This window comes from Python bivittatus, unplaced genomic scaffold (assembly GCF_059951505.1).
Source record: "Python bivittatus isolate LINGU-HERP-01145 unplaced genomic scaffold, Pbiv_v1 ctg000440_np1212, whole genome shotgun sequence".
Classification (NCBI taxonomy): Eukaryota; Metazoa; Chordata; class Lepidosauria; order Squamata; family Pythonidae; genus Python; species Python bivittatus.
Genome location: NW_028277063.1, coordinates 2,352,634 through 2,378,180, shown reverse-complemented (window position 1 = coordinate 2,378,180; position 25,547 = coordinate 2,352,634). Strand labels below are relative to the sequence as shown.

At 41.3% G+C, this 25,547-nt stretch overlaps 1 protein-coding gene across 2 annotated transcripts in view; it reads right to left on the bottom strand.

The window, feature by feature from the left end:
- Positions 1-25,547, bottom strand: part of TAOK2 (TAO kinase 2) — a 39,245-nt gene that overhangs the window by 8,917 nt on the left and 4,781 nt on the right. Inside the window, exons 2-17 of one of the 2 annotated variants that reach the window (XM_007424330.4) lie at positions 20,348-20,520; positions 19,765-19,836; positions 19,457-19,558; positions 18,891-18,936; positions 18,701-18,797; positions 17,581-17,694; positions 16,859-16,950; positions 16,624-16,717; positions 16,440-16,521; positions 15,541-15,708; positions 15,070-15,282; positions 13,964-14,092; positions 11,926-12,162; positions 9,344-9,472; positions 8,170-8,373; positions 5,351-5,590 (exon numbers count right to left, since the gene is read on the bottom strand). In XM_007424330.4, the coding sequence (XP_007424392.1) occupies positions 5,351-5,590; positions 8,170-8,373; positions 9,344-9,472; positions 11,926-12,162; positions 13,964-14,092; positions 15,070-15,282; positions 15,541-15,708; positions 16,440-16,521; positions 16,624-16,717; positions 16,859-16,950; positions 17,581-17,694; positions 18,701-18,797; positions 18,891-18,936; positions 19,457-19,558; positions 19,765-19,836; positions 20,348-20,479 (2,151 nt within the window). In that variant the 5' untranslated portion in view covers positions 20,480-20,520. Of the gene's footprint in view, positions 1-403; positions 5,591-8,169; positions 8,374-9,343; positions 9,473-11,925; positions 12,163-13,963; positions 14,093-15,069; positions 15,283-15,540; positions 15,709-16,439; positions 16,522-16,623; positions 16,718-16,858; positions 16,951-17,580; positions 17,695-18,700; positions 18,798-18,890; positions 18,937-19,456; positions 19,559-19,764; positions 19,837-20,347; positions 20,521-25,547 lie in introns of those variants that run through there. The other variant, XM_025164162.2, reaches the window with a different exon arrangement.

The window sequence follows — 25,547 nt, the reverse complement described above, 5'->3', positions numbered from 1 at the left end:
TCAACAGTGGTAATCTTTTCATGACTATAATCTTTTATCACTCTTTGGACATCTAAAATGACCCCAAACCACAAATGGGGTGAAAAAAAACTGTCCGGATCACACATTTTCATCTGTGTATATTATTTTAATCAATTTCATGAACACCTCATAAACTTGAGAGCTCACAGAGAAAGAAATGAGCTACTAGGAATTAAAGTAACAGTGGGATGTGGGAGAGCAAATCTCCAGTTTAGGCCCCCCAAACAATTTTACTTTTTGAAATCTAAAAGTACATAATATGAGGGTGTTTTATGGCACAGAGTGCATGAAAATAGATTTGTAGCCCAGTTCCTAAGCTTAAGTGCCTTATTTTCTTAAAAATCAAATCACATCAAACTCAAAACTCACAATACAGAGGTGGTGAATTGTGGTGCAGAATTTTTATTTTTTTTCCTTCAAAATTTCACATGCATCCACAACAGGGAAGGGAGAAATAAATAAACCACAGAAGAATACGTCCCCCCACACAAAATGGGAGAAATAAATTAAAAATATTTAACATAGTTTTTTAAAAAATGTGAGGATAGAGAAAAAACATAGTTCAAACACACAAAAAAATGGGAATACAAAATACATTATTAAAATGGACAAAATAGAATCTAGATTAATTAAAACAAACTTGGCCGGAAAAAAAAAGGGTTAAGAGGAATGCTAAAAAAAAAAAAATACACAAATCCACAGATGATGCAAAACTGGAATAAATTAAAAAATCACAGGTGAACCAAAAAAGGGAGAAATACAAGGTATGTGCTTTATGCAAAACTGGGACCAAAAGCCAGACTCAATGAATATGGAATTATATCAAAGTTAGGATAATCTGAAATGTATTGATGGGTGGGTTGGAAATTGGGAGGAGGGAACTGGGACTAGCTACAACATGAATGGCTAACAAGAAACTGAGAAAATACACAGAAATGCACAGAGGTAATGATTTTAAGAATATGCTACCAAAATAAATAGAAGTGAAGACTGTTCCAAAGTGATTTAACTCTATAAAACACTTTTGCCCTCACATAATGAAGAATTAAGAATGACAAAAATCTTAGCTATGGCTAAGCCAATCTCCTTAATTAACCACTAAACAAACAAACACTAACTTTAACAATTCTTAAAGTTGGTGTGCTCAGGATCACTCTGTTTGTTGTCAGTCACATAAAAATCCTGACTGGATTTAAAAAACATTGATTCTGTGATTATATACGTTTATATAGAATTCACTGACTTTTGATTTTATTCCCTACAATTAAATAAAACTTTTATGAAAGCTTGTTAACAACAAAGTAATACAAACTGAACTGAGATTCTATAAGATTTTCCTGCTCTTGCCAAAGCCATCCTAATGCAGGGGATTTCAGAATATCACAATTAAGCTGGATCAAGATGATGGAGTTAGAGGATAAATATCTAGAGGATATTTGGTTGAAGAGTAGGGCAGGCTGTGATCGAGTTTAGTGCTTACCTGCTCAGAGTTAAAAAAGGAAAGATACTCAGTTGGACCCACACAACTACATTCAGGAAAGCAGCACAAGCATTTGGGTTTTCCAGAACTCTCTAGCCTGGCTATTAATTGGACGATAAAAGGAGGCTTCTCATCCCAGTGTGACAGAGCCACCAAGAAGCAAGTGCTGTTTCAGCTCAAGCTGCAGGTGATTGGGGACAAGGATGTCAAACTAGCCAGATAGGTGTGGGTTAACACCTTTACCCCAAAGCCTAAGAAAATGGCTCCTGGTATGGTAGCAGAGTTGTAAAAGAAGTATAAAAGATGAAGAAAAAGGGGACTGTGATGACATGAGGGAGTCCCCCCAAATGGGGCATCCAATTCCATGGAAGATAAGGAGGCACAGCTGCTCCCTGGGAAAGAGAAGAAAGTTGGAGCATCACAGTTCTGAGATCTGTCCCTGTACTTTAGAGATGGTCTAGATTTCCAGTTTTGTAAAAAAACAAAAAGGGCTTGTCTCCTACCTGTAAGGCCCCAAACCACACTGGGGGAGGCATTAAAAGGCAAACTAACTTTGTTTTTTATGTAACTTAAAAAGGTTGCCTATACCCTGGTGCCAGGAGACATTCATACAGAAACATAACTTTCATATTTAGTAATTTTTCTTCTCTTTGACCAAAATGCAACTGCCTACACTAAAGCAAACCACCTCAAAGCCAAGCCATTCATTTCAAATGCCAGCGTGTGGTTTCTCATTTAAAGAAAGAAGGAAAAAAAGCTACTGGATGGCCCATTATTGTTTCAAGTGAAAAATCTACAGCAATAAGCTATCATTTTATGAATTTCTCCCATTTTCAGTCAAATTGTATTGTTTAAAAATTTTATTAGCTCCCCTTCCCTCCCCCCACAAAAAAATTATATAAAACTTACCAACCTACCCACAAACATATACAAATATATACATTCAAGTTCAAAACTTTTAAAAAGGGGATTGTTACAAATACGGTGAAAAATGATAAATATATGTATGTGTGTGTAAACATGCACACGCACACATACAAATAGTGGAAGTATATATGAACGGCGAAAGAATCACTTAAAATAGGTAAACACTCAGGAGCTGAAGAATCCGGTTTTTCAAAACATGTTTAATTTCTTAAGTTTCCATATTGTTTATAAAGGGGTGTGTGTGTCTTTCTCTGTGGGAAATGAAGAACTAGTATATTTTAGCAGGATTTGGAACTCAAAACTTTTCAGATGGCAAAAATGGTCTTGAAATGAAAGCACAAATCTATCTCCTGACTGTGCAAGAGATGCTGAAGATGGAAAAAGCAGCCATAACTGGAACTTTTAAAAAGGGGTTACTGGAAAGAATTTGTAAGAATGGAACATTTCTTTTTGCAAACCGGGAGCTCCTGCTTCTGTGTCAACCTATTTTTTTGCTGGAATCCACTGACTAAGGATTTGTGTCAGTACCAACTAGCACTTAAGTTCCTTGCCTCTCTGTTTCAGGGACTTGGCTCACCACCTTATCCCAGATGATGGAAACAGAAAATATTCTGCCCTCCCAAATAGCTGGCTCAAAAGAGCATCAGGTGATTCTTTCCTCGTTAACATAACGAACACAAAACAACCCCCCCCCCAATATGTAAACAATTAGGGAGCTTGCACAAATGTTCGATTCTCCACTCTGCCCATATTAAAACTTCTTTCACCTGCCCAGAGCCTCCTGGTAATAAGACATCAAAACAACAGCAAACCTTGGAGGGAGAAAAATGACTTTGAGAGTAAATACTGTAAAAGTACTTCTGTCTGATTTCCCAGAATTCTAGAAGCTGGCCAACTGCACAGAGTTTTGTATGCAAGAGACAGGATGTGGAAGTTCAACTGGAATGGCTTATTTCACAATGTTAAGACAAGGTGTAGAAGCCCAAGATACTGAAACTCCTTTTGGGGCTCAGACAGGACCAATTATCTCCAGGGCTTCCTGACAGGTGGGGACACACGCACACGACTACTTCTGTTCAACCGTCTCACTGACCCTGCAGAACGGCCTCTGGGCCTTGCAGCACGTGCCATCAGGCAGGGGATACGGCTGGGCCTTTCCTCCCGCAAGACATACAGGCCCTTGAGACAATGGAGCACTGAAGGGGGCAGCTGAGCACAGATCACCTTGGTGAGGATCCTGTTGAGGGTACAGATTGGTTTGGCAAGGAAAGCAAGGATCCTGTGGTGCCAGGGGAGGGGTGGCTGCCGCTGGCGTGATAATACTGGGATACGACTCCGGAAGTTGCCTTTGTTTGTTTTGGGGAAGAGGCGGAAGAGCCCCTGTTCACTAACCAGCCCTAGGCGCTGCAGGATGCGGAAAACTGGGCGTGGGAGATGCAAGAGGGCCAAGAGCAAAAAACGACGGGCATGGCGGGGGAATCCCCTTAGGCTGTGCCTTGCCAGTGCCCCCAAGAGATAAAGGGGCAGGAAAACCCAAGGAGAAGCTAAGAGGTAAGAGGCCAAGAGAATGACTGGAACATACAGGCGCCCCCTATTTGCACTCAGACCCACCACACCCACTGCCCCCACCAACTTGGTAAGGAGTAGAAAGGAGGATCCAGAGAGAAGAAAGACAGAGTGCAATAGAGTGTATGTAACCCCCAGGCCCACTAGGAATCCTTCAAGCGCCAGGAGGATATCTTGAAAACTACCACCCTGGGCCCAGAGAGCAGCTAGCAGAAGCAGGAGAGTTGGGGCACAAGGATACGCAGAGACCAACAATGCCAAAGCCACGCAGAGAACATGAGGCAAAATGGTTGCCACTGGAGGAGAGCCAGGATGGGATTTGCCACCACCCTGTTGACTATATGGATCATCACTGGCTGGACAGCCATCACCTGAACCTCTCAAGGCCCCCTCTTCTATGATAGTGGGTAGAGACTGAGTGTACAAATTCTCCTCGCATCTAAATGGTTCTAGCTCATCCGCTTCTTGTCCATCAGGCTCTGGAACACCTGGTCGCCCCCAAATTGGTAGCAGAGTCTCAGAAGCATCTCTGCAGTGATCCAGTTCTCCAAGGAACTTTTGGTTTAGTCCTACATCTGCAGCTCCCTCATCATACAGTTCTTGTTGTTTTAGGCTCGCCACAGAATAGTCTAAAATCCATTCTTTGCTGTTTGAAACTAAAACATCATGGTCCTCCCCATCAAGCCCCAGACACTCCTGTCTTTGCTCCAAAATTGCTGCTTCCTGCCCATCTGGAATTATATCTGTCAGGTATTGCCAATCTGGCCTCACCTCTCCACAGCCTCTCAGTTTTGACATCAAAGACTCTAAGCCCTGATCCCCCAAGCCTAGAACCCCCATTTGCGACCAGCCTTGGACATGAGACCCAACACATACTGCTTCCAGCTTTAGAGTTTCCTCCTCTGGATTACATTCCTGGACCATATGTGCATGACTGTCTAGCTCAGGCTTCAAAATTTTCTCTGTATGTGTGCACTTCCCTAAAAGGTCTGGACATTTTATTCCCAAATTTACTACATCAGCATCACCCTGAATTGACTCCAGAATCTCTCCAGTATGTTTGCAATCACCTGGATCATCACAAACACAGTCTGACTCCAGAACATTCAATTCACATCCTTTTGAATCTAGATGCTCAGTGTGCGCATATTCCAAATCCGCCAGATGTTCCTGATCCCCCACCACACAGTCACAAGGACCACGCCCACCCAAAAGGTCCTGTCCAGAGTCTAGACTTTCAGCCTCATATCTGTCCATTTCTGTCACCCCTGGGTGCCCCTGCCCTGACTCCAGAATTCCCACAACCTGCCCTTCCGGGCACAACTGGCAGCAAGGCGGAGTGTAGGTAGCACCTACTTTGAGGCTCTTAGGCTGCTGCCGGACCTCCATGGCATGCTTCTGGCGCAGTTCCTGTTCGCGACGTTTATTGTATTCCAGCTGGTTTGACAGCTCCGTTTGGTGCTGCAGACGGGTGAGCTCTGTGCGGGTGCGCTGGACAGTATGCAGGTGACGGAATTCCAACTCCTGGGTGGACTCATGCTGGCGCAGCAACATGGCACACTCTAGATCCTTCTGTGTTTGTTTCTTGTTCAGCTCCTGTGGGGGGGAGAAAGGGAGCAGGGTCAGAACATCATTTTCTATAGTTTTTATCCATGGTTTCAATATATACAAAATACTCAGCATCTTTCTTCCTTTTATCCAAATACTTCCAATGATTGCCCTCTTCTCTAATGGCCTGACAACAGCAACTCTTTTTCATTATCCTTTGACCTAGTATCCTATCTGAATAACTGAACAATTTGAGATTAAAACTAGAAGCAGTACCCTGTAAAACTCAGCCTCATAGTAGTTTCTAGTCCTTCTGGTTTGTGAAAGATTTCAGAAAATGGTAATCACCCAAAATTGGAAGGATGCTGGCATGAGAACAGGATTTTTAACCTTTTGAGAACGGGACAGGCTGTCCAAACTGAATTAATCAGCTTCTTATAATTTTCTCACAAAGCATTTCATCATTCCTAGCCACTCACCTGGTTCACTCTTACACAAAAGCAGCAAATAAACCTCTTTATAGTTTAGTGGAGGGATGTGGATGGCTGGGGAACCACAGCAGTGTTTTAAACTCCCAGGCTGCCAAGTTCCTAAGGGGGTAAGGGTGATTGAATGTGCTCTATAGTTGGGGAGAGAGGTGGCTGGATCCAATGTTGCTGGATCCAACGGTCCTGGGTAGTTTTTTTTTTTGGAGTTTCCAACCTCCCCTTTTTGATAAGGTGGTCAGGCTACAACTTCATAGGGCCCTGGAGAAAAGATTATCTAGATACCTTCCAGTCAAGTTTCACAGTATTGAGACAGCATTGCCTGTGCTTGTTGATGACCACTAGAGGAGGCAGAATGGGGAAGGACAGTCATTCTAACTCTCCTTGATCTCTCAGTGGCTTTTGATATCACCAACCATTATATCCTTCTGGACCACCTATTGGGATTGGGAGTGGTTCTCCTCCCTTCTCTGTGGTTTTCAGTTGGTCCTGAGACCCCTGACATATGGGGTGCATCAGATGTCAATGCTCCTCATCTCCCTCCCGATGTAACAACTACATGAGACTGCTGGATGAGATCATCCATCGATTTGGGATCAGGTATCATGAGTACACTGATGATATCCAGTTGTATGTCTGACTCTGGGCTGACCAAGTGATCATCTCAAGGTCTTGCCCCAATTCTTGAGGCTGTGTGGATCTGGATGGGTAGGAACAGATTCAGACTCAACCCTGACAAGACTAAGTGGCTATGAGTATTTGGTCTACCCAGGTCTAGAGATGTTCCATCTGAAGGGAGTCATACTTCCCCCTTAGGACTGGTGCCCAATTTGAGGGTCTCCATAGACTCACAGCTCCTGCTCAAACAGCAGGTGGCAGCTGTGGCCAGGAAGGCCTTTGCTAAATTCATCTACTAAGCCAACTGGGAGGCCCTTAGGATAGTTCTTCATACTTTTGATCACCTCATGCCTGGACCGCAATGTGCTCTACATTGGGTTGCCCTTGAAAACTACATAGAAACTGCAGCTGATCCAGAATGGTCAACACTCCTGCTTAGTAAGCTACACTGGTTATCAGTAGACTTCCAGGTACAATACAAGGTACTGCTAATTACCTATAAAACCCTTCATGGCATAGAGTCTGATGGTGGATGGTTTGCTTGTCCCATGTTCTAGGTCCCATTATTTAAACAGTGTCACTCGATGGGACCAAGAAAGTGGGCCTTTTCTGCTGTACAGGTAGTCCTCAACTTACCACTAATCCATTTGCTTAGTGACTGTTCAAAGTTACGATGGCGCTGAAAAACGTGACTTAAAACCAGTCCTTGGACTTACAACCATCGCAGCATCCCCGCGGTCATGTGATCAAAATTTGGGCACTTGGCAACTGGCATGTATTTATGACAGTCTCAGTGTCCTGGGGTCATGTGATTGCCATTTGTGACCTTCCCAGCCACCTTCCAATAAGCAAAATCAATGGGGAACTGCGAGGTTCAATTAACAACTGCGGTGATTCACTTAATGACCATTGCAAAAATGCCATAAAATTGGGTGTGGTCACGCGGTGCCTCATTTAACCGCACTGCTTAACGATGAATTTTCCAGTCCCTATTGTGGTCGTAGTGGAGGACTACTTGTAAAGCCTGTCTTCTGGAAGACATTCTCCCAGGGATTCATACTGCCCCACCCTGGCATAATTTAAACAAGTTCTTCAAACCTGGCTGTTCTCCCAGGCCTTGGACTAGAGTGGATGGCAGACTCCTTTTGACTAGTTTGCTGTGCTATTTTTCTCTGAACATTTTGTATATGGTTTTGTATTGCATTATATTAATTTGTTTAATATTGTACCCTGCCGAAAGTTGCAATGGAGTTGGCTGGCCTAACTCCATTTAATTAGTGGACATTTAATTAATAAATAAACAAACCGCATGAACTCAGCCACAAACAGCTTGCAAAGGCAGGCATTCAAGTAGCCATTCACAATGCCAGCTCTTCCAAAGAGATATGGGTGGGGAAATGGGCATACAATTTAGCCTGCCCAACATACCCACCCCCCCAGAGTATACCTCCTGCAGTTTTGCTTTTCAAGCATTGCCAGACACCCCCTTTCTGCTCCCACCAGGCTCCAATTACTGGTCCCCACCTCCCGCAGCAAGTCTTGGTCCAAGTTATGGCGTGCCAGCAGCATCTTGCGTTTGTACTGGCGGCACTGTAGCTCAAAGTACTGCCGCTGGCGCCGCAAAAGGTTGGCCTCTTCCTCGGCCTGATAATGTTGCATGTTCTCTTTTTGTCTCAGCAACCATTCCTGCTTTTCCCGCTTGGGTGTGCTCTGGTTCTCCTGCAGTTCCTGCAAAAGAGATAACATGAAAAAGTAAACACTCATTTATTTACACATTGTGCTAAGCTTTGGTTGTTGAACAAGCTACAGTAATAAATTGCAATGACTGAGTTCATCCAACCCGCTAACACACAGTTCAATATACCCCATTATGGCTAACTTGATGTGCAAATCTAGATATGGTGAAGTACAGTAATCTCCTCTCCTAGATTTGTGCCCAAGACTGGAAAAGGCTGTAGGGAGATTCCTCCAAACTTGATTGGTCCAGGTGTTTTGGAATACAGGTCTCATTGTCTCTAGCTCACATAACAGTACATATATGGGAGAAAGCTATCTAAGATTTGGCAAACAACTCATGGCTAGAAAGATAAGAGATGCAGAATTCCAAAAGAACACCTATAAAATGTGCCTGTAGCCAAATTTTCATTTCCTTTTTAATATACCTTTATTCTGCTTTTTCCCAGAGCAACAAGAAACATGGAGGACATAAAACCCTGACTTTCAGCAGTGTTTCTACATGTTTGCCACAGTATACGTTTGCTCAGTATACAACGAATCCTTACTCTATCACTCTCAGTGGAACAACTCTATGATACTCCTATCTTTCTCTTCAAAGATATAGGCTGCAAGTCATTATAGGAATTGTCAGCATGACAGCATAAATCTCAGCTGGTCTTTCCTGGCCTTTTAGGACATGTTTTTAATCAATATTTTATACATATTTCTAAAGACCAGGTAAATATTTTATTTGCCCCTAAGGAAGGAATTTGCAGCATTATACACAGAATAAAACAAATCAAAATAAGAAGAGAACAAGTTGTGGCAAGAGTTGCTGGGAATTGGGGGGGCATATAAATTTAACTCATCACCACCACAGGGTGACAAATGGAACTTTGGAAAGTCAGTTGCCAAACTAGTATGTGATAATGAACTTTTGACTTCATGCTGCTATGTTCTGCCACCCTTCAAATCAGGATACCTCTTTTAGCTGCTCCTTCCGTAACTTATATTGGCGCTTCTGTGATTCCAGCAAGTTGCCCAATTCCTTCTTCTGCTGACCCAAGATATGTTGCTGAAATTTCTTCTCTTCAGCCAGGGCAGCTTTTGCCTGTATAAGTGGGAGGAGTGGTCAGGGTCACCAATGATGGGAGGGGAACAGAAAGATAACTTAGCTAAGCCTAGGCTTACATACGTGCTGCAATTGTGTACACAGTCAGAACATCATTTAAAGGGGAAAAAAGTAGTCATTACTGCACATGTGAGTAATAATGTTAACCCATCCTTTGGAAATGAATGAGATTCTCAGTACAGGAAGCTCTGCAGTTTGACTTCTGGGGAAGAAATGGTGAACTGAAGACGGCTCCGCTAAAAGTGGAGGTGACAACCATGGCAGAATGAAGAGCTGGTGAGTAGACAAGGAGAGGACTTGAGACTGCCCACAAGTGCTCCAGACAGTTGCTCCTCGCGAGGAAACCTCAAGACAGCAGCCTCCAGCGGGTTTAGAGCTCTGGGAGATGAGAGAATAGCCATCTTGCTCATACCACAGTCAGCACCTTTAAAGACATTGAGTTCACATACTTCCTTTTCTAATCACTTTTGTAAATTGCTTGTTAACTGCTTTTCAGCTATTAGGAACCTTTGGATCAACAAGGTTTTACAGCACTGGGTGAGTTTCCTTCAATCCTTAGCGAAAGAAGTTTTTTAAATACAAGTTTAAAGAATTTTTTTTTCTTGTGGAATAAATAGCAAAGGGGTGATCAGAACTTTGATTTTGGAAAGTTACAAATGGACTAAGAGTCAAATGGATTTGAAATAAGATTTTGGAATTAATTATAAGAATCCTTCCTGTGAGAAAATGCATTTGTTTTGAATACTCTTAAAAAAAACATGATAGGATGAGACTTTGAAGGTTGGACACTAGAGGGAACCAGAAGATTACAATTAAAGGAGAAAAACACTTAGATTTGATTTACTAATACAGAATGAAGCAAAATATTTTAACACTGGACATACTGAAGGTTATTTTTGAACAGTGGACCCAGAAGTTAATTTTAAGAGTGTCTGCCTCTATAAATAGACTGTGTTTAAAAGAAGTTATGAAAGAGCAACAAGTTTTACCTGACAATATTGAGACTGATCTGAAAGTAGATTTAAAAAATGACAGGCTACAAGAATGATATGGAAAAAGATGTTACATGGGACATACAAAAGAAACTGGCTGATATCTTAATAATGAAAAGGGATATACAAATAACAAACCAAGAGAGTGACCTGGATAATTTTCCCATCTTGGATTTACAAAAGAGGCTTGTTAAAGATTTGAAGAATTTTGTGAGACAGGACAAAGAAAAAAAGAAATAAAGTTAGAGGACATTATTTGAAGGAACTAAAGATCAAGATTGTTAAAAGTAAAAGGAAGAAATATAAAGATGGTTTATCTGATCAAGGTTAAAATAGATAACCCTTATCTCTGGTAACCCTTAATGGACTTGAATCAATGAGGCTTTAAGGATTTGTTTATAGATAAGAGATGGGATATGGGAAGACGAGATCATTGGCTGTATTTTAAGAGAAGGTGATAAGTTACTAAAATAGTTTACATTTGTTGTGCTGAAGGGGGAAGTAATTTATTTATATATTTCTTTTCTATTTCTTTACTATATTCTTATTTTTTTCTTTCTTTTCTATTTTTCTATTTTTTTCCTTTCTGCACTATTTTTTCTTTTTATTCTTTTTTTGGTTTGAATTAGTTTTTATCTTTGTAATTGTAATTTTTAATAAAATTACTATAAAAAAAGCTGTACAATTTGTACAGGGCATTACTTATTTCTTGACAACCAGCAGAACTACGTAAACACACTTGTCTAAATTATTCAATTCTTTGGGGTTTTTTTGTTTTAAAGAATAGGTCAGGTCCAAGTACATATGGGACAATTATGATCAAACCTATTTTTGTTCAGGATGAGGAGAATCAATGATCTCCCAGCCTTCCATAGCAAGTTAATACAGATCTATCCAAAGTGACCAGATCTCACAAGAGTTGTGTGTAAATTTGTATGAAAGGGAATAATGAAAAGAAAGTAGGGAAATGATTATTTTAATTCTGAGATAGTCTTTCACTTTTCTTCATACATGTTAATACAAGGATTGAAAATGGACCACCTACAACAGTTGTGTTGTAACTTCTGTGACACCCCTGATGGTGGTGTCTAGCTAAATAAGAATGGATGGTAAAAATACTGAAATCTCACGAAATCACCACCCACTGCAAGATTTCAGTCTTCTCCCATGAAATGACATTTCAGAATGCTGAAATGTCACAAAATTTTGGAATTAGCATGTGCAGTGTTGACAATTTCTTTCTTTAAATAGAAGCTGTTTTGGTGCTTGCTATCTTAAAAGGTGGTTAGTTTTTGCATTAGCCTGACATCAGGTTCCCACTGCAACTTGTGTTGGAGGCCAAAGTTTCCCACTTTCCCACTTCCATAGGAATTCATTTGTAGTTTCCATCCCCTTTGGCCAAGCTATCCCCACTTTCCTGTCCAAATCTCCTGCCCTCACCTCTTTCTCAAAAATAGCCTGATGTTTCTTGGCCAGTTTTTCAGCTTCAGCCGAGAAGTTGTTGCGGTGGGCCTCAAGCTCCTTGTCGAGCCGCAGCTGGTGCTCATCCAGTTCGGCCCGCAGTTTGTTCTCCAAAGCCAGCAGCTGTTTCTGATGTTGACGGCGCATCCGCTTGTAGCCACTCATCTGATCCCGCAGGGCTGAATCTTGCTCGTGCTCCTGGATTTGGCGAGTCACCTGGAAGGAAGGAAGGAAGGAAGGAAGGAAGGAAGGAGTGGAATAGAGGAGGAAGTGAGGAGCAGGAAAGTCCAATTTAATCCTAATTTATGACACGTAACCACACCATTCATGCGTTTATTACTGAATCTAATCCTGCTGTGGGGTCAGAGGAACAGCACATTGAAGTGTGGTGCGCCATTCAGATCTGAAGCAGACGAGGATCCTCTGATCCACTATTGGCATCTTCTCACTCCCTGTTGGCTGAACCTTAAAGAATCTTACCTTTTCTTGGATTTGCATGGTACCTGAGGGGGCTCAGGAAAAATTACATTTCAGTCAAGGAGAGATTAGGGTGATAGAGATCGAGCAGCAGCAAGCAGTTGCCCTCTATGGCTGCCTCTTTAACTGAAATGCATCCTTTCCTGAGTCTGCACAGTTACTGTGCAAGCCCAAGAAAAGGCACAGCTTCTTTAAGGAGCCTCCAAAAGGTGGAAACAGAGTGCTCACACTGGAACCTATGCACCCTTGTCCACTTCAGATCCAAACAGAGCACACCTCTAGTGCACCGAACTTCCTTTGATGGTAAAGCATTTACCCAGAAAAACTTAACAGAATTTCATTCAAGTTGATTCAGCTTTGATGTCCATGAGTAAAACATGAAATACATTCAGAAGAGGAACACTCTTCTACGGCATCCATTACTGTTATTTTGGCATAATAATTGTGGAAAACTGGAATTCTGGTTTTGCTCTTTTGATGTAGAAACTACGTGAAAACCAAATTCAGCTCTAAAACGATTTAGCACAGCTAAAAACGAAGAAAAACATCCAAATCTCCCAAACACGCCCTCATTAAGTCCCATCTTTGTCAACATGTGGTATGGTTCTATTCACTTTAAGTCCTTGCCCTTCCTTCTGCAATCCTTACTGCTATCATCATCCAAAAGTTAAATATGGTATCCAGGCTTTGAAAGTTTGCCACCCCAAATAAGTCTTGTTCTAAATTAAATAATATCTTAAATAATCAAATTATTAATAATTCAGAATTTCTTTAATTGCACAGGATTTAGTGAAGCAGCTGCCTTATTAAGAAACAGGAGCATTCACATTTCAAGTAATATGGTTAACCTCTCTTAGAAAATTGTTGAAAAAAAATGTCCCCAATACAGTGGAATACAAAAGATGTAGATCTCTATGTCTGGCACTTATCCACTGTTCCTCTTCTCTGGTCTTACCAAAGGAAGCTTTAACTATTTTGCTATAATAGGTGCTATAGCCATCTTTCTCACCATGAATATGTCCAATATTTTGTTTAATGGGCAAAACAAATGCATTTCAGGTAGCTCATATTTCTTTCTGTCCTAATTTTCTCTGCTTCTTGCTTAACAACTGCACTGCAGCAAATTCCTACAGAGGGCTCCAGATGCCACAAACACTGAAACTTCACTGGCTAATACATTAAAGAAAAGAAGTGGAAGATTTAGTAGGCAGCACCACCAGCAATTTATGAAGCCACCAGCACAGGAGCAAGGCTGGCAAAAGAACAATGAAAGGACTGAGAACAACTTTGGTGTAGAGGTTAAGGTGCTGGACTAGAAACCAGGAAACCATGAGTTCTAGTCCTCCTTTAGGCATAAAGGGCAGCTGGGTGACTTTGGATTAGTTATTCTTACTCAGCCAACCCATCTCACAGGGTTGCTGTTGTGGGAAAAACAGAAGGTGAGAGCATTCTGTGCACTGCCTTGAGCTGTGCAAAATAAAGGCAGGATATAAATCTAATAATAAAATACAATAAAAAATAAGTAAGTTTCTCTACTCACCAAAGAAGCTGTACGAATGGTGGCAAAGTGGTCTCGGTTACGGCAGTAGGCACGACGCCGGGCAGCTGACGATGAGCTCTGGGGCTCCATTTCTGGCTGGTAGGGATCATCATACAGATTGTCATGGCCCTGAGAAGCATCAAAACACACATGAGAAGCTACCTTAGCTTCTAACATCACCTCTGCAAATCTTCCTTTAAAAGGCACCTACAGAATACAGAGCACTTCCATGTGGAACCTGGGGTTACCCTGTTCTAGGAAATGGAGGTGTGAAGGTATGGTGGAGCAGGACCACAAGCTGTCTTAGAGAGTACTAAAGAAGGAATATGAATTCCAAGATTTCAGAAGTTTGAAGTAATATGGTGCCTAAGGCAATCTTCCAAACTTGATGCCATCCAGATGTGTTGGGGCTGCAACTCCTAGAATTCTAAGCAACTTGGAGGGTGTATCAAATGGCCAGCAGATGAACATCTGTGGCAAGTTGAGGAAAGCTAGGCTAAGGCTTCAACTTCACTAATGTTTTCAGTCTTAAGCACAAAGCAAGATCATATGGATAGAAACGATTAAAGATGAACATGCTAGGCATTTTTAGTCTAGTTCAGTTTCCTCCCAACTGCTGTCTCCAATGTCAAAATGTAGCTGCAATCTCAAGAAATGTGAATGGTTTCAGGTTGGGGAAGACTAGTCTAGAAAAGAATTGATTCATTTTTTCCCAACAAAAGGGGGGAGTGTTTCCCTAGCCAAACCTAAGCCTACTCAACTTAAGGGAGCAAGTAGGACATGATGATCCACTGGATTTCAATTCTTTCCTTTGAGCATCAGCATGCTTCTCTCTTCTCTTCACCCCTCTTCTGGACTCCCAATTTCTCTACCATCTCTGGTTTTGTTTTTTGTTTTGTTATAGAGAGGGTGAAGGATAATCCAAATTCAGAATTGAGCTTTTCCCTTTATTATCTTAGGATTCCCATAACTTTATGGCAGATTTGCAGGAAGGCTTACATTTTCCATCACTTATATACTAGAAAATATTGCAGTGTTTCCCAACCTTTCCTTTATTCTGCAATTGACATTTGATTGCTCTTGCAGAAGCATATTAAGCTCTGTACCGGCAGACGATGGATGACGGAGCTATTGGAGGTGACGGTGTGCTCGCCTTCCTGCATCATGGCAATCTCAGCCCCGTCATCATCATCTGAGGCATCGGCTAGGCTGTTGACGCTGCTGCTCTGACTGCTGGCACTAATAGACATACTGGGTACCGAGTGGCTGCTCTCCATGCTATTGATGGTCCCTGTTCGGTGAAGAAACTGCTCTACTTCCTGGAATTGCAAAGAGAGATTGAATGAGAATGAGAAAGAAGATGACACCACAAGCAACTGCCTCTAGGAGAGGTGGGGTGGATTCTGTGTGTGTAGGAGATAGCTTTGGAGTAAGGGGGCCTTGTGCCCTCTGGTACTCTCACAACAGTTGGAGAATTATATGAACTGAAGTCCAACAAAGCCAGGGAGCGCTGCATTAGGAAAAGTGGGGTAAAGTCTAACCAAAAAAAAAAAAAATCCAAAAAAAGAAATCTTAACCTCTTCCTCTTCTGGTGCCTCTGCATTTGGACCATTCTGAGCCTCCTGGAAGAGGATTTTCTTCATCTTGCGGTACTGCAGATTGTCAAGCTCCCTCACTGCATCCTTGGTCCTCTGAATCAGGTCCATGATAACTGTCTGGGGTCGCTCCCTCAAAAGAAAGCGATGCTGTGGAGTCACAGGAAGCGTTAGCATGAAATCAAGGAAGTAGGTCTGGAAAAGGTCTCCAAAATTATCCACCGGTCTCTTAGAATTTGTGATCTGACCAATCCTTTTCCACTATTAATTACACTCATAGGGCCGGATAACAACCACTGAGATTTAGCTGGACCTAATAACTATATCATTTTAACCACAATGCATAATTACTCTCAATTAAACTTGAGTAAACCTAGATTTAACATGTAATGGTTATTCAAGTTCACTTAGGAGCAGAAAATGAGAGAAACTCAAATACTTTTGAAGACAGAATAACTCACTACTTATCAACAACTTTAAAAAAATCAAACAAAATTGATGCCAGGGGAACAAGAGAAGGTTGGACCAGATGATCCTTGTGGTCACTTCCAACTCCACAATTCTATGATTCTATGAATCCAATGTGAATTCAGTATTTATTATGGGTCTGTGGGGAAGAAATGATGAAGAGTGTTATTCATTAGGGTGTTCCTACAGAAACACGTGTGTCAACATTTTTCATGTATTACCAATTCCTGATGCTAGGTTGTTCCTCAACACACTCTTCTAATTTAAAAATCCAGCGTTCTCATCTTTACTTTAACTTCTTGTTTTTATCCCAGGTAGGATAAAATGATTGCAACTTCCACAGCTATAGGCATAGTGGACTGGGGATGGGGAAAAAAAGTCACATTTCAGGAGTGCAAACAGGTGGAAGGTACCTTAAGCAGCACATCGGAGGTTGGACGGTCCTGGGGGATCTTCTGCAGGCATGAATCCACAAAATTCCGGAAATATTCAGACCTGGAGAAAACAAGAAAGGAAGTCAGGGATCCTTTTGAGTTTATGAACCTCTCTCTCTCGGAAGCTTAAAGTGGTTTCTTTAGCACCTGAAGCTTTCCTTACCAGTGACTAGATTGCAGCAGAGGTGAATCATTCTGGGCGATGTGGTATAAGGCACTCATAGCATTCATGTTAAAGAGGGGTGGTTTGCGCTCCGCTAGGGATAAACAGACACTAATGTTAGCACAGACATTCACCTTTCTGCAGAGAGTCCTTCTCCACATCATTTCCCAAATAGCTCCAACCTTGCAAGGCAAGGAAATTTTTCAAGTATACCCCAACTTAGTTCATTCCATACCAAGTTCAATGCAAGTGATGCCAAGTGACCAGACATCCACCTTGCCATCATACTGCCCCTCATCCATGGCTAAGATCACCTCAGGAGCCATCCTAGAAAGAGAGACCAATATAAAGCAATCATACATTGTGACTTAGCAATGACACACATTGTTACTTAGAGCCTAGAAGATGCCACACCAAAGATGACTATGGCTATGAAAACCCTGGACATAGCCCACAAAGCCCTCCAAAACATACTGCCAAATTGTACATTTTGCAGTTTATCAAAGGGGGTAAATTATTAAATACATGAAGAATCATATGAAATTAATACTTTTCATTTTCTCAGGCCCCACCCATTTCTTGAAATGAGGCTCCCAAACATGCCATTCAAAGTTCACATATGGCTCTCACCCCCCAAGACTGGTGCACTCCTGAATTACACCCTCCAGTCCTTGACCTACAAAAGGACAAGACTTCATACTTCTTTTGAGAATCACTGTTGTTAAACTACACTGCTACTCTTTGCAAAACCCAGGGAACCCACCTCTCTAATTATCAAATCCTCTAATTTCTTCTTGTTGTTCAAAGAATCAGGGAGTCTCAAATCCACATCCATTCCCTCACTGTCTCTCCAGCCACATTTTAACTCCTCCTAGTGGCTAGGATATAGGGATACGGTCAATAAAGGTATTCCTGCTCTGTTTCAGATTACATAGAAATCTCATTCTGCCAGCCTACCAGTATGGGGTGCCAACAAAGGAGTTAGCAGGAGCAATGATGGAAGCCGAGCCAAAGTCCCCCAGCTTCACTTGTCCTGGTTCAGTCAGAAGGATATTCCCAGCTTTCACATCCCTGAAAAGGCAGGCACAGTTATTAAAAACTGCACAGAGAAACAGATAATATGGTGGAGGAATATGGGTAGCCAAGATGGAAAACAGTGTGAGAGGCAGGAGAAAGCAGGAGGACAGAGGTTGCAGCAACATTTATATGGGCGAAGACAAGGAAAAACAGAAGAGAGATCAGGCTGTATTAGTAAACCTCTACATTGGCAATGGTTTCTGACTCTTAATTGCTTGATAGCAACAACTAAAATATTTCTACTCTATTTAAATTAGAAATGAAGGAACTCTGAGGTAACTAGGAATGCTTTTAATAGAAGAAGAGTGTGTTTAATGCAGTTCTTGAGTTGAAAACATACAGGCAGTCCTTGTTTTGCAACCACAATTGGGACTGGCAACTTGGTCATTAAGTAAAGCAGTTGCTAAGTGAAACTGCGACTGTGCTTGTGATCTTACTTCAGCTTTCCTTTGCTTTACAGACCTGTGAAGGTTGTAAATGCCAGAATTGGTAGTAAAGTTACTTTTTCATCACCGCTGTAACTGCAAACAGTCGCTAAATGAGGCAGTTGCTAAATGAGGGCTACCTGTATTAACTGCAAAATGCGATAAAAAGCAGCATGTTTTAAGTATACATCTTTTCATTAAGCTCTGTTTGGGAGATTATGGAGTTATTAAAATACAAAGCAGATTTGAGAAGCTTGAAGACTGCCCAGTTCTGATAGTTAAACTGGACTGCCTGAACTGCAACATTTGACTGAAACGTGAATTTGACTGGGTAATTTTGTCATTCTGCCTGCAAATCATCTAGAGAGAATAAGCAGTAAAATGCAGTAAGAAACAGAGTTGGGTAACAGAGATGCATGGAGTTGACTGAAAAACAAATTAACAGATTCTGGTACAGATTTCATACTGCAGCAACAACTAGACCACCCTGTCCTACACTAGATGGATGTTATAAGCAGGGTTTCTAAGACCATGTTTAGACCCTTGTGAGTGCAGTCACACAATACTGAGCTTACCTGTGGATCATATTGTGTGAATGCAGGTATGCAAGTCCCTGCAGAGCACCATGCGTTATGGCTGCAATCTCTACTTCCTGTAGTGGTTTCTTGTGCACTAGGAAAGAGGGGAGGAAGGAAAGAGCATTACTTAAAGGTCTCAGAAAAGGATTATGGGAAAACAGCTCTCCTCACTTGGTCTTGGACTCACCTTCCAGCAAATCTGAAGCTGAGCCTAGGCAGTATTCCATCACCAGCTAGTGAATTAAGAAGAGATGTTAGCATAGGGCACATAATTCCTTTGAATTTCAATCATCCTGTCCAATCAGTTCTCTTGAAGCCCAGTATGCCAAGACCATTATGTACCTGGTACTTCTGATTCACTGAGAATATAAGAACAGCCCCCACTAAATCAGACCAAAAGCCCATCATTCTCCCACCACTGCCATCTAGACACCTCCAAAAAGCCCATGAAGCAGGGCGCAAAGGTATGTGTATGTGTATATATATAATACCACCAATCATGGAAGATTTTTCCCCCATGATTTTCAAGAAGAGGAGCCACCACCCTATTGCATTGCAATTAATTCCCTTAAATTGCACTAGGCTTTCAGGCAGGGAAGCAAGAAACCCAGCCATCACTCAAGCCCTTTGGAAGACTTCCCTTCATCCAAAGCCCGGTTCATCTACATTTTTACCGCACTTCTTAAATTCTTTAAAAGGCTTTCTGTAATATATTGCAGTGGCTTAGAATGACCTGTTTCATTTTCCTCTTACCCATGCTGTATGTTCCCGTAAGTAGCAGCCCTTGTATTCAATTGTGTTTGGGTGTCGTAGTTTTTGCAAAAATTTCACCTCCTTGATAATGTCCTGCCATTTCTGGAAAACATAAAAGGGAGCCTGAGCTTGCAGAGTCCTGTATTTCAAGTGAAGGAGGGAATACTACTGGAAGCCTAGAGAAAGTGGTCCTTAGGAGATTTGGAAATCAGGAGAACTGGGCTACCTAGGCCAGGGGAGGCTGGAAGTTAATGATCAACACAACTGCAGTGTAGTTAAAAAAAAAAAAAAAAAAAAAAAGGACCAACCTCGTTAGACTGCTTCCCACTGTAGGACATCTTCTTAATAGCCACCACTTCGTTGTTGCGTATGTCTCGGGCCTGGGGAAGATAAAGAGAGTAAGCCAAGGAAGAAGGATGCTGAAAATAACTGTCAGCACCCGCAGACAGTCAAATTCAGAGCAGCACTTTGTTTCTGTGCCTGGAAAAAACAATAGAGACCAAAAGGAGTAAATTTTACATCTCATAGCAAATCAGGCATTCTTAGAGCAGAGCTACCCATGAGGCCAGAGATATGTGGGAATGGTAGGTACCCAATATCCATTTAACGTTAGAACACCCCAGCTAAACCAGACCAAAAGTTTCATTAGTTCATCTTCCTGCTTCTAATGATGGCCAATCAGATTCCCCAGAGAAAGCTACAAGCAAGACATGCGGAAAGTCCCTCCCACTGTTGCTCTTCAACATCTAATATTCAGTGGCAGGGCCTCCCTATGGTATGGGACCAAGAAGCAAAACTGATTCAACTGTAAGCAAGGCCAATTGGAAAAAGTTGTTTTAAATGATATTGGCAAGGCTTGAGCATGAGCATTAACATTCCTTTGGCACTCACAAAGTAGACAGCTCCAAAGCTGCCATGACCAATCTCCCGCAGGTCAACAAAGAGCTTCTCAGGGTCATCCTTGAAGAACAGCTCAGCCACCTCAGGGTCCTTCAAACTACCAGCCCTGGCATTAGACGGCATGGCGGCCGTGGATGAGGCTGGGCTTCACTGTTGCTGGTCTCCTAAAGTGGAAAACAAATATTAACAAACTAGACAAGCTGGATATTAATAAATGATTCAAGGATATCTGATGCTGCCATCTTGCTGAAGCAAAGCAAATCCTGGGTTCCTTGCTAGAAGAAAGAAAGGGTATAAATATACCAAAATTATAGTCCCATTTGGAGGAGGGGTTTCATAGCCACATGCAATCCTGACAAAGCTCAGAAAGCCTCTTCAAAAGGAATCTGTACACAGATATTCCTATTTACAGAAATAAGAGGTCTGTAACAGGATAACCAATGAGAGATGTTTGTAACGGGAAGGCCATCAATGCCAAATGGAGACAGATCTCACAGAGATACAGAAGGTAGAACAGACTTCTGTTCAAGCTGGGCTTCTGCTATATATGTGATAGCATTCAACGAGTAACTGTTTGGATACTGAAATGGTAATATTGGCTTTTCTTATCTCTATATTCCCCACTTTTCTAGCTCTAGCTCAAACATGTTCATGCTTTATTCTTTCTACGAAAATTCAGGAGTCTTGATAAAGCTATACCTACTTTCCATAGACATAAAAGTCAGAGCAGATTTGCCCCTAATGTTTCACCACTAAAATAATCTCCATTGACTCCACTGAAGTCAATGACAGGAGGTCAATTGTTATAATTTTTCTCTCTTGTAAAGTGACTCATGTTTCAGTCTTTGTATCTGCAGGTCCCACCTTTATACTGTAATGAGCAGACTTCCATTCAAGTAGTAAGGTTCTCACTAATTCAGATTTGTTATTTGAATTAATTTCTGTGCTATCCTTACTGAAAAGAGAGTTAAAATGATATGATTCTCTTTTAAAGAAAAATACAAGGCTTTGGAGGGTTCCCTAAATATTTTCAGTTTTATTTTTAATAAGCATGTTAACTGAGTCTAGCTCAATGCTTTCATGGCTTTCTGTCTACTACAGTGGATAACTACTCTCCTGCTCTTAAGCAATTCCTTCTTGTATAAAATGAAGAAGTTGGCTAGGAGGGATTAAAAGGAATTAGAGGAACATAGGCCAATGGATTTCTAGATCCTTGAACAAGATTTTACTGGGCTTGGTATTTGTTAGCAGGATAAGCAGTCCTGTACAAAGAATGCATGAGTATGGAGGTTGCTTATTCATGTGCAATCCTCATACAGATATATCAATCTCTTCCTTATTGCACAATGCCACCCTAAATCTTAACTTTTATAAACATCACATGAATGTACATGAAACAGTGACATACTATTAAGCAGATACCAAGAAAGTCATGAGTCAGAAAAAAAAGGCATGTAACTATTCCTGGACCAAGTGGGAAGGGAACAACCACATCAGATGACACCCCCCCCACAATATAATTATTTATTCTCTGTATATGAGTATTTTTTTAGAAGTTATTTTTTATGTATTTTTTTCTCCATCTCCCAGTCTGCTATATCTATAGCAAATTTCTCCAATATGGCTCCCTCCAGATGCACTGGACTACAATTTCCATCCAACATGGCCAATAACTAGTTTGGAATTCTAGAAGTTTGTAGATTAATCCCTCTGGTAGGCACATGCTAAGTAAAAGCTATTTATGCAATATTGCTAAAGTGAACCCTTTAAAGGTTAAAGACATACATTTAAAAACTGATACTCCAAGCCTCTGAAATAAGATGGAATAAATATTAAACATACAGGAATATTTAGTCCAACCACAAGATAACTATATTTCTTAATGTGAGTAGACAGTGAGCCTGACTCCAGAAAGCAAGAGGTCAAAGGGTCTCCTACCAAACAGACTCCTACCCCTACTTTTGTTCTCATTCCAATGGCGAAGAACTTAGATTCTCAAAATGCCCAAAAGAAGAAGCCTGGCAGAGATTCATGAGCAAGAAAACTTGCTTGCCAGCAGCTGATATTAATAACAAGAGTTGGCACTGCAGCCTTGGATGTCACAGAATTGGTATCTCTCATCTCTGGCTCATCCAAAATACCCTCATGAGTATCTTTAACTGCCTTTTTTTTCCTTAGGAAGGGTCCACTCACAATTCAGGATTCAATATCTTAATCCACGAATAAGCTCGGGTAGATGCCTCCTCCTCTCTAGTTATTGTATTTCAGAAATTCAGCATTTTCCTTATTTGCTCCCCAGAAAATCCAGGAAAGTTAGTTTGCAGCACAAGTTTTGAGGATCCAAAGTTTCCCAGAAGCCAGCTTGCTGCACTCTTCACTGTACAGTGCAACACCAGAACAGGAATACTCAAGAAATTTTGTGGGTAAAAACAGCCTCTTTTCATTATCAGAATAAAATGTCTACAGGCTACCTATCCCCACACTGATGTTATGACTATCAAATGCATGAAGCATCATGGTATCAATGCAGATAAAATGCTCGACACATCTGGCCTGTAGAAATAATTTATCCCAGGAAAGCAGAGCCACCTAGATAAGAAGTTTCTCACACCAAGTCTGTCCCTTGATGGGCCAGCAATTGAGGTTAGCTCAAAAGAACCACCGTAAAATAAGATCCACAGCCTTGCTGTAACTCTAAAATTTGAAAAAACTACACAGAGTCCCTCTTGTTCACCCTCTGGGATGGGCAGTGGTCGCTGGAATGACTCCAGAGGGCTGAAATGAAAAATAAGGAAATCAACAGTTTGCAGGCGGGTTATGTCAGTCAGAGGAAATCCTTGCATTGTTCAGTTGCTTCCCTGGGAACAACAAAGAAAAAAGGCAAAGCATAAGGCTAGCCTTGGCAGTGATACTACTGGTGGGAAAGCATCTGGAAGGATTCCTGCTGCAGTGGTTGCTGCCTCGCTGCACCAAGGTGGCCAGAACTTAAGGCAGGCCCTGGAGCTTAGTTTCAGTGTTCCAAATTAGAAATAAGGGTATGGAGGCATGTAAGAGGGAAACATCTGGGGTTAACCTTTAAAGAGAACAGCAATTTCAGAAACAATATGTGTCACACGAAAGGAGTGCAAGAATTGATCAATCTCTTAACCAACATGAATTTGCTTTCTGGCAAGCAACAAAAGTAGAGAGCATTTCATCCATTCATTTTAAATGGAGACTCAAAAGGTAGTTTCTATGTAAGTCATGAATCCTAAAAATTCCGTTTTTTAAAACCCACTCTGAACTTGAATTGAATTATTTTATTAACTATGTTGGGATACCACTTTTCCAAGAATTCACAGTGATTGAATAAATGAGTATACTTAACCTGAAAAAAATTTACATTTAAAAAGCACAATATGAACTAGAACTAAACTAAAAAACTTCTGAAGGGAAAAAAAATCCTCCCTCAGGAGTCTTATTTATTTTTACTTCAAATATAGAGTGGAACTAAAAACCACATTGACCAGAAGAAGGAATTTCTCTTTAGGACAAAGTTACTGACAAAGCCACGCACACTGTTTTTAAAGTACATTATTTTAGCTCACATGTTTCATCTATTTATAGTGAGCAATAAAAACAAAGCCTTCAGTGAATTAGGCACCTATAGTGAGAAAGACATGGGTTATTTAACATCTACATGAAACTGCTGTGAGAGCTCATCTGGTGATTCAGGGTCTGGTATCATCAATATTCTGATGATACCCAACTATATATTGTGACCCCGGGCTGGAGATACTGTCAAAGTCTTGTCCCAGTGTCTTGGAGGCTTTGAGGGTCTAGATGGGACAGAATAGGCTTAAACTGAACTCTAGCAAGACAGAGCTACTGTTTGTACATTGGGGTTCCTCTATGCCCCTTGTTTTGTCTCTGGATGAGGTTTTACTGCCTCTGAAGGAGCTGGTTTGTGACTTGGGGGCCCTCCTGGACTCATGGCTTCTGCTGGATCAGCAGGTGGAAGATGTGGTGAGGAATGTAACCTTACTTGGGATGGGAGGACCTGACTACAGTGGCTCACCCTGTCATCATCACCTGGTTAGACTACTGCAATGTATTCTACATTCCAGGTGCAATTTAAACTGCTGGTTTTAATCTATAAATCTCTTTATGGCTTTGTGCCAGGTCACCTGCAGGACCACATCTCCCCACTAGTCACCCCTGACCACTTTGTGCCAGGAGAAGCATCTGGTTGTCCCTCATTTTTGGAAAGTTAGGAGGACCGAAGCTTGAAAGCACTGTTTTTCTGTGATGAAGTTGGCCCTCGGGAATGGCCTCCTGCTGGAGATGTATTTATGTCCAACATTACCTGCTTTCTGGAAAAAGTCAAAAACAGAACTTTTCTGGAGGGCTTTTGAGGCCAGATTTTGTATTGTTTGAAGATTTACAGATTTTTGTTTAGCTTCTTGTGTTTATTATTGTAAGCCACTGATAGTCTTTTTATGATTGCAGTAGAATAGAAATCTGATGACTAAATAAATAAGCGGCTGGGGAAGATTCTCACAGAGTAGATGGACTGTGAGAAATTAGTCCTTAGGCAAGGAACTGAACCTTTGAGCCTTTCCAACCCCAGAGACTTAAAGAATGGCAGACTGTAGGAATTGAAACATTTGGGACAACAAATAGGGAGTTATTTGAAGTTTCTGAAGCAAACACTCCTTAAGTGCCTGGATGATAAAGAGGATCTGAACATTTGTGGCTGGGAATTGTGACATGCATGATGAGTAGGATAAAGATGTAAACCCATTTGTGCAAGACAAAGAAACAAACTGTACTGTACACTAATCTATAATTGTGATGGCTCCATATCTTTCCCATTCCACAAGAAGCAGAGTTTGTTTCTAGGTAATATAATTTGGGAGATGAAAAATACCAGTGGTCTCTCAGTGGTCTACAATATGCATAAAGACATGTTGATTGTTCTAGGTTTATTTTGCTCACTCTGATAAAGTTATTCTTTGGCCATTAAAGCAGGATAAAATGGAAGATTTGATGGAAATCTTAGGAGAAATTGAGTAGAAAATAAGTTCTAGCTTTTGTTGTGCAAAAGCTAGAGCTGACAATGTCAGAGATGGAAAAATGAAAGAAGATCCATCTCAATCACAGAAAGAAGAGGCAGACTCACCAATATCTGTAGCTTGACTCTGGTTTCTGA